Consider the following 9,611-nt stretch of genomic DNA (forward strand, 5'->3'; position numbering starts at 1 on the left):
CAGCATTAAATGAGAACCCTGGTGCGGTGTGTAAACGCTGTGTGGGGTGGACGTGCGTGTGTGTGTATTTGCGTATGGGGAGCGGTAGTGTAGCGGTGAGCGCGCTGCGCTACGAAACAGGCGAACCCCAGTTTGATTCCAGCTCACGGCCAACACCAGTGACGTTTATCTGAATCGGTGCTGGGCCACCCCTAGGTCGACTCAACCTCAAATGAGTACCTGGTGCGGTGTGTAAACATCGCCACTGGGGAGACAAAGGCGGTCGGGCGTGGTGCTGGCCACCCACCCCCTCGTGTGCCATTTCGGCCTTAACAGTTGCTCGCAAACTGTCCCAAAAGTCTGTTAAGGCTATCCGAGCGAACCTTGGTAACAATATTGACAGATCACGTTGAAGACCAGGCCAAGAGGCCATGAACGATGACAAACGAATGGAAAGAAATCTTGAAAAAAAAAAGTGCTCCGAAAAAGAAGCAGCGTGGAGGAATTACACAGACAGGAAAGAGGGACACGCGGATCTGGGGGTAAAAAAAAAAAACGCAAATCACAGAGACATCGCATTGACCTGGGCGGGATAGTCTGGTGACAAAATGTCAGCCCGGGGAATGGAACCAGCGCGCCCGAGAGGACCAACCTCCTCGGAGATGGCGAAATGAGATTAATGGGTTCGCGTGCAGGAGTGAAATAATTGATTGTGGCACCGGAGGCCCGTGAGGGAGGGCGACTGCGTTTGTAGGTAGCTCTTCATTCTCCATCCATCAGTGGATAGACCATGGCTCACGATTATGTTAAAGATCCCCCCTCAAGACCATCAGTCTCTTAATCAAAGGACACCCAACACACACACACAGATGTCTACTGGACATCTGTGAAAAATGGAGCTTTACAGCTCATCGGATTCCCCCAGTTAAAATTCCGTATTCTGATTCAAGACTAGACATCTGTGAGAAAAATAACTTTACAGCTCATCGGATTTCTCCAGTTAAAATTCCGTATTCTGATTCAAGACTAGACATCTGTGAGAAAAAGAGCTTTACAGCTCATCGGATTTCTCCAGTTAAAATTCCGTATTCTGATTCAAGACTAAACATGTGAAAATAAAGCTTTATAGCTCATCGGATTCCTCCAGTATAAATTCCGTATTCTAATTCTGACTAGACATCTGTGAAAAAAGAGCTTTATAGCTCATCAGATTCCCCCAGTATAGACGCAGAATTCTGATTTTTGGTCAACACACAGCCACGGAAGCGTGCACCCACCTCCTTGAGGATCTGCAGTTCCTTGCGCATGACTTCGCACGCCTGCTCCAGCTCGTCGTGTTGCTGCTGCAGGATCTGCTTCTCCTCCAGCACGACCAGGCCGTACTCGGCAGCCTGGATCTTCTGCTTGCTCGTCTCCGCCAGCTCCCGACTCAACCTATCCACCTCGCCGAGGAGCCAGCTCTCGCCCTCCTCCATCGCGGCCCGTCCGCGCGACGCGTCGCCGCCGATGTCCGCGCCGGCGCAGGGAGACGAGCAAGAGGATGAAGCCTTGGGTGACGATGTCGACGACGATGATGAAGACGACGACGACGACGATAGGGATGAGTAGGACGAGGTGGTGGAACGGCAGGAGCTCGACGGTGAGAAGCCACTGCACATCGTTTCGTCTCCGTGGCCTCCGGCAGTCGTTCGGCACAAGACGGTTACGTCCTGAGCGCAGTTGGCCACTGCGGTGCTATCCATGGTGCAGGACCCTCTTGGATGTCACGCCACGGGTGACGCCGGGAAGAGCCCAGTTTCTCTCTCTCTCACACCCTCCCACCCCGTTCTCTCTGTTGATCTAATAATCTCTGATTCAGTCACGCCGAATGACAGACTCGCTCCTTGCTGCAGCGTCTCAACCTTCAACTGCTGTGTCCTACTACAGGAGCACACAGGACTGCGCATGTGTGTGTGTGGCTATGTATGTGTGTGTTGTGTCCTTGAGTGTTTGCGCGTGTGCAAGATGGGTGTTTGTGTTTTGTTTGTGTGTGTTCTGTGGTCGGCGTTTATAGTTGTGTATGTGTGTGTGGTGTGCTGGATGTTTAGAGCTGTGAGTGTGTATGAGTGTGCATATGATGTGGTGGGTGTTTCTAGCTGTGACAGTGTATGGTTGTTGTGGTTGTGCGTGTTTTTTTTAGACGTGTGCTTAAGTGTTTGCGACTATGCGTTTGGTTTTTGGGTTATGCAGTATCTATGCGCGCGCGCGTGTGTGTGTATGTGTGTGTGTATGTATGTGTGTATGTATGTGTTGTTGTATCCGCTAGCGCAGTCCGTCCGTCAGTCGAGCCACCCGCTCCGTTGCTTTGCGGCGTTTACGCGACCGGAGAACACCGTCGTGAAGTGGCGCGCACGCTTCGGACACAACCCCTCCGCTGTCCTATTCCGCTCCTCGTTCGCTCCCCTCGCCGCTCGCTCCCCCTTCTCTCTCCTCGCTGGCCGGGCGAGCCGAGCGCCTTGCCTTCATCTCGCTTTAAGGGGGCGCGAGGAGGAGGGCGAGGAAGGCGATGGTGAAGAACGGGGAGCAGCGTGGAAATCCCTCCCCGCCACGCGCGTCGCCATCTGTGCGCGCCGCCCTCGCGGCGAGGAGCGTAGCGCAGTGCAGAGCCGGTTGACGGCGAGGGGGGGAGGATGAGGAGGAGTCTGCGCCTGCTAACGCCCCCGGTTTCTTGGCTGCACAGATGCCTATTCCTTTGGTGATGTCATGGCTGGGCCTCCCCCCCCCCCGCCTCTCTCCCAACATGCCAGAGTGTGTGGGTGCAGAGACTTTGCGGCTCTGGTGGTGACACGTCAGCTGCCGGCTACAGCAGCATTGGCTCAGAGAGGCACATTGCACAGGGAAAGATTGTGGAGATTTGGATTTGGAGAGGGTCGTTGCGGGGAGATGATGGTGGTGGTGGTGGCGGGGAGGGGGGAAGGTGGGAGGTCTCCTTCCTTTTTATTTTGGGGAAGAGGGAGAGAGAGAGAGAAGTCACTGCGCCGAGAGAAACAAAAGTGGTTAGCCCACCGTGCTTCGAACCCGACGGCTCCGGCTAAACAACAGGGGCGCGTGATAATTCTAAGACAGGCCTTGTTCTACTCACTCGTCACCAACCCTGATGGATGGTGGCACAACAACACAACACATTCATGACCGACATTGTATGGCGAGGCATTTATTTTCCATTCGTGGATTTAGAATGGCTGGAAGTCAAATTTTGTATATATTAAAAAGTGCGTGGCCCAGAAAACATGAATTTCCCTTGCTGCAAGATTATATATCATTCGCCGTCTGCCAGCCCAATTCGCAGCGTTTAGAGGGCTTATCTTGTTCCTCAAGCCTATTCTGTATTAACGGGTTTGGAAATGTTTTCAGGGCGAGTTAAAAATAATCACCTTGTACAAGGCTAAAGGAATGCCCTTCCTTCCTCCAGTAATGTCAATGTGCAGTACTGTACATGGTAGAAGCGTATACTGGATTTAATGTTTGCAACGGAACTTCATAACGTTTTTGAGCATAAGTCACAACGTGAAAATTATTCCCAGTGCTTCTTTTCTGTGCAGCCCAGACTCAGTGGTGGAAATTCCCCATTCTTATGACGAGGATTTCCAAAATAAAACTTTTATAATTAAAAAATTTAGCGTGTTTACTGTACATAGAAACTGTAAACAAAAATGATTCAGATATATTTAGGCCTACACGTGGAAATACAGTACATAATTATACTCACGTAGTCAACGAATCACGATGTCTAATTAGCTCTCTGATATAATTGCCTGCCTGTTCAAAATATGCAGCTGGTAAAGTCGTTTTTTCACCGCGGCGATCGGTGCGCATGCGTGAAAGTTTGGGGAGCATAGACTTGGGAACGTTGTGCGGTACAATAATGAATGTTGCAGCACACTGCCCTCTGCTGCGCGGCACGTCGGCCATCGGCAGCTTTAAGCACCCGTGTAATTGCACGTTGGGGCGACCCATCCAAGGAAGGCTTTTCAAGCTCAACGGCGACATCTAACAAGATGAAGAGGGTCTAACGACAGTGTCGTGAGGTGAGGTCAATGGCTGGGGAGGCACTGGCTAGTGTCAGAGCCAGATTCACACACTGAGGGGGGCGTGGCCTCACGGAGGGGGGCGTGGCCTCACGGAGGGGGACGTGTCTAACACGCCCCCATCAGTGAGGCAGATGTGATGGCTGCCTCCCCTGGTGCTTTTTCATTGCAGTTTCATGACGAGACCAGCGAGCCTAAATATCTTTATACATATACGTGAAATAAGTTACCTGGAGTATGGAAGGCGAGACAATTAAATGAAGGGGTCTACAAACATTACATTGGTGACATACTGAGATAGTAACAGGCACGTGCTTATTGCCCGCGCTCCATCCAGTTACTGAGGGGTTGTGCAATCAGAGGGGAGGCTGAGCTCGTCGCTGCCTCACCTCTCGTCTCTTCCTGTATTTGCAACGGAGCTTCGCAAATTTGGCGATTTTGACTATAACAATGATTGGAATCGTACAGAAATGACATTTATAACACAGATCAATGGAAAAATCTTAATTTTCATTAAATTTTTTTTTACTTTTCGTAACAGCTATTTTTCCATTGGAGTATGACAGGTGAGGCTCTGCCTAACCCTGCCTCCCCTGACCGCACGTCCCTGGTCTACGAAATAAGACGGTCGCGATCAACGTTGCCATCAAAGGAAATTATGAACAATTCCTCTCTTGGTGGGTTTCACAGGGTAAGCAGGTGTTAAGGGTGTGCCGCGATCTTCGGCGACATAACGCGGCGCAAAGCGATCAGACGTGGGTCTTTGACGGGACGCCGGGTCCAATGGCACAGCAACAGTGCCACGCCAGACCGCGCGCGCAACTTTGATCGCCCATTCACGCAATGGCACTTGTGACGCGCGCACAAACACCGCCGCCACGTGGAGTCTCAACCGAGCGCTTGTTGTCCACTCACACGGCGCCCACAGTGCCCTAGCCCAGGGGTGCGGAACCTTTTTTTGTTCTGCCAAGGGCCATTTGGACATTTCTAACGTCATTCGCGGGCCACACAAAATTATCAACTTAAAAATGAGCCTGTTATATTTGGTCAAACATTTAACTCGCCCCTAGTGTGATGGCTGGAACTGCTTCTCTTTGGTGAGGCGTGTGATGATGTTAGCTGGTATTGATGATGTTGCTACTCGCAACTGCTTTTCCAAGTTTGCTCCTAGATTTGTTGAATTTCGAGTCCCGCCTGCGGTTGCCTTGGCAGGGCCACACCAAATGATTTCGCGGGCCTTATACGGCCCGCGGGCCGGGCGTTCCCCACCCCTGCCGCCTAGCCCCTCGTTCTCCCATTCGCACGTGGCTTCTTGATGTGGTGACTCAATATAGCCCCCCCCCGTCCCATACGGCTTGTTTGTTAATCCACTTCTGGATGACGAAGGCTCCCCGCAACATGTAGGTTCCCGATTTGAAGCTTTCGTGACTGCAAGGATCCATACTCTTTGGTTCTATTCGGTAAAGTCACGTAAAAAACAAAAAATAAAAAATTCACGACGTTTCGGCCACAACACAAGTGGCCTTCATCAGGTGAAGGGACCAGACACTCCAGCGCTGTCCTCTAGACAGTCTGGTCCCTTCACCTAATGAAGGCCACTTGTGTTGTGGCCGAAACGTCGTGAATTTTTTTTATTTTTTGTTGTTTTTTACGTGACTTTACCGAATAGAACCAAAGAGTATGTAGGTTCCCGTCAAGACGTTTGCAAATGTTTGCCTGGACTGTGTTGCTGACCGAAATCGCCCTGAAATGCGCTCGATATAGTCGGATGTCGGAAGCGGATCGCGTCTGAGCCTGGTTCGTATGCGTGACGGGCCACCAGAAGTTGTAGGTGTGGCGCGGCGAGGTAGCCAGGTGGTGTGTATCACCCCCTGAGAATGCGCTCTGGGTTCTGGAAGAGTCGTCACTCAACAACTCTGTGGTTCTTTCACCTGGGTGCGAGATGCCCTTTCTGGGAGTAGCTAGACGTGGTCAGATTTTCTTCGAAGGTAAATCATAGAAACAAATGAAGCACGGGCACGTAATTACAACTACGTTGTTTCATGAAACCTATGTATTAACATAAAACTTGTTTTTACGATTGAGAACCAAAGGTTAAGAACTATTGCTCTACAATGTATCGATTATAATCGATACTTAAGCTAATACGGATATGTGCATTGAACGTAAGCGCATGGGTTACTGGCGATTTGTGTAACTTGTATGCCTGTGTTAAATGTAGGCTAATGGCATTACGACTATAATGAGCCAAGAATGTCTGTGTGTAACGCGCGTGATGTCACTCCACATGCCACACCCCCTTCATTAATATTCATAAGCAGGTGGATTTTTAAGCTCACGCGGTCGAGTGGAAATATTCTTTTAGCAAATTTGCTTTAAGTTTGACGTTTCTTTATTGAAAAGTGAATCTAATAAATAATTCTACGCTGCAACAAAGTGGATTTGGTGTCTTGATTTATTTCTTCAGCACTTGAGACAAAAGGTAAGTCTAATTAATGCTTCTACATTATGGTAATATAGACAATTCTCGGTGATTTCCCTGATATTGTATCGAATTCAAATTTCTTTCAACCCCAGCGACCGAAAGCAGAAGCGAATAAAGTATCAGAGCAGTGAATTTGAACCACTTGATACTCTGGTCAAAACCATCACACTACCATATATAGCAGGCGTTACTAAAAAGATTTCCAAAATTCTAAACAAACACAAGATCCAGGTCCGGTTCAATACAGTACACAAAATTCGTGATCTGATCCCATCCGTGAAGGATGTCATTCCTGACTTACAGTACCCCGGGGTATACAAATTGAGTTGTACCTGCGGTGATTGCTATATCGGGGAGACAAAACGACATGTCTCTGATCGAATTCGCGAGCACAAATCAGATTTGAAACACGGCAAAACGAATTCTTCTGCCGTGGCTGATCACTGTTACAACGCTGTGGGTGATCACGATATAATTTTCTCCGATACCAAGGTTCTTTGCAAACCCACGGGTTTTTATCAGAGATTTGTTCACGAGGCAATTCAGATCTACAAACACAGACACAATTTCAACCGAGAAGATGGTTTCAAATTAAGCAACCATTGGAAAGATGTTCTAAATCGAACTAAACATTAAACTAATTTCAATGGTACAGTATATTTTTCAAGTAGTGGTACCCCAAACTTTCGCAGCTCTTATAAATTCCCTTTTCACACCATCAATAGGTAAACTCCCCCCCCCCCCGCGCCAAACGGCAAGTCCACCGGCACGTACACCACCTCTTTTCTAAAATCGGCCAATCAAATGCTAATTTTTATGCTAATTTCTTTGCAGGGCACCTTGTTTGCTCGCACACCGGTCTGGGCGTGGTTGTGTTTCGCTAAATTCTCCTGTTTGATTTGTACTAGGTGCCTCGGTGAATGTATATGCTCTGACTTTAACATAGCTATTTCTGTGACCAGTTACAAGCTAATCACTCAGCTATTTCAATGCTAAATTCTATGCTAATTCCTTTGTCAAGGGGTGCCTCTGCGGATGTGTATACTTTAACTTAGCTATTTCAATGAGCCATTTCAATGCTAAATTATATGCTAATTCCTTTGTCAAGGCGCTTTGTTTCTTCTCACACAGCTTAAAGGTCGCGATCTGAGCGTGGCTTTGTTCGCTCCAGCGCTGTCCTCCAGACAGTATCGTCCCTTCACCTGATGAAGGCCGCTTGTGTTGTGGCCGAAACGTCGTGATTTTTGTTATTTTGTTTTTTACCTACGTGACTTTACCCAATAGAACCAAAGAGTATGGATCCTAGCAGTCACGAAAGCTTTAAATCTAGAAGTGTAGTGAAGTGTTTTATGACTAGTTTTGTGCAAGAATCACTGCCATTACATTTACACAAAATATACAATTATGCTCAATTTTTTCGTAAATATTACAGCTTCCGTCCTAGGACGGGCAAACAGGCTCGTCAATAAATTGTACAAAGGAGACCAACGAACAATACGAGGAAGTTAAAAACGAGATGATAATCAGACCGCGACCCGAAACGTCGCACCTAATTCCATAGCTGGGGGTGGGGGAAGGTTTGTAATAATAACAACACCAGAACTGTTACTCTGCTCTTAAGAAGGGGCATTGCCTGAAACGTCAGTTTTATTCTAAGACAGTTATAACGACGGATGTGATTTGTTGCCTTTGTGCGTTAAATTACCATTACTATCGTGATCGATGGCGGCGGCTTTGGTAGGCCTTCATCCAGCAGTGGATCGATCATGACCGATAATGCTGATGTATTCAGTTACAGCCTTAACAGACTGTAGGGGAAAGTGCTGTTAGCGAGCACCTGTGAAGTCCAGGACGGCACACGAGGGGGTGGGTGGCCAACACCACGCCCGGCCGCCTTTGTCTCCCGAGTGACGATGTTTTTACGCACCGCACCAGGTACTCATTTGAGGCTGAGTCGACCTAGGGGAGGCCCAGGACCGGTTCAGATAATCGTCACTCGTGTTGGCCGTGGAATCGAACTCCGGTGGCCAGGTTCGTCGCGCAGCGCGCTAACAGCTACACTACCGCTCCCCATTAAATTACATACACACATACTGTATATTACTTATAAGATATATATGGGTGTTTAGCTTACATTTACACATGGTTTAACAATGGACTGTAATGTCGCATCGCTTATGTTTAAGGCTATAAAAGGCAATTGTATGGTTTAGGTTACTTTGGCTGACACGTGTTAAGTGGCCAAATTTGATCAAGGGGAAATCGAGATTACTGCACATTAAGCTGCACAGATGAAGGGCAGTGCATGCTAATTGCCTCGCTTTGCAGCATCTGACGGCGAAGTGCTGACTGAACACAACACGCACGCTACATGGCATTGCCTCCGATCTCACGCGCCAGCATTGCCCCCACAAGGTTTATTTCACTCGATGGTAGCCAACTCTTGTTTCCATAATTTGCAATCCTTAATTCCCCCCAGTTCATTCGCCGCTCTCCTCCCCCCCACCACCATCCACCACATGTAAATGTGCTGAAATTAAAGCTGTCATGGCACAAGTGAATGCATTGATTAATCCCACAAACCGTAGTGATGCCGAGTGGGAGGCGTTGCATAAGCACGGGAATAACAACAGCTCAGCACAATCGTCAATAACACTGCCCAAAAAGGAAAATAGATATTTAATAGGCGACGTTTCGGACAACGGCCCTTCCTCACAACAGAGATATATTTCAGAGCAGAGGTGCAATGAAGAAAGGGGCATAACAGGCACGTTGTCAAATTTCTATTTTCTCCTTTTTCGGGCAGTGCTGTTAAATTAATTGCGATTATCCGTGTCCCACTTGTTGCTCGGTCACGTTTTCGGACAATAGCTCTTTGGGATCACGTGCGCGAACGTGGTTACTTGCCTCCACGTGGCGAGAAAAACTCGTCGCTCCGCGAGCCACTTGCGGTGGCGATGCACATATGTAACCCCCCCCCCCCGTGGGGTTGGTGGATCAGACACGGATGGGAGCAAGGCCTGCAACGATGATGAATCATCACATTTGTTTAACACCTAAGCCATTTGAGACCGAAACAG

The 9,611-nt window shown here is 48.5% G+C and overlaps 1 protein-coding gene across 3 annotated transcripts in view; it reads right to left on the reverse strand.

Moving 5' to 3' along the window:
• The window catches only part of LOC116949356 (protein bicaudal D homolog 2-like), an 89,875-nt gene extending 87,016 nt beyond the window's left edge, over positions 1-2,859 (reverse strand). The window contains exon 1 of one of the 3 annotated variants that reach the window (XR_012946044.1): positions 1,257-2,856. Coding sequence is in view for 2 of the 3 variants with exons in the window: in XM_032966579.2 (XP_032822470.2) it covers positions 1,257-1,721 (465 nt within the window). In the remaining variant the exon portion in view is untranslated. Of the gene's footprint in view, positions 1-1,256 lie in introns of all 3 variants that reach the window. The other 2 variants (XM_032966579.2, XM_032966580.2) reach the window with 2 other exon arrangements.
• Positions 2,860-9,611: the final 6,752 nt, after the last annotated feature.

Source organism: Petromyzon marinus, chromosome 36 (assembly GCF_048934315.1).
Source record: "Petromyzon marinus isolate PM22_M1 ecotype Great Lakes invasive population chromosome 36, UKy_Petmar_22M1.pri1.0, whole genome shotgun sequence".
Lineage (NCBI taxonomy): Eukaryota > Metazoa > Chordata > Hyperoartia > Petromyzontiformes > Petromyzontidae > Petromyzon > Petromyzon marinus.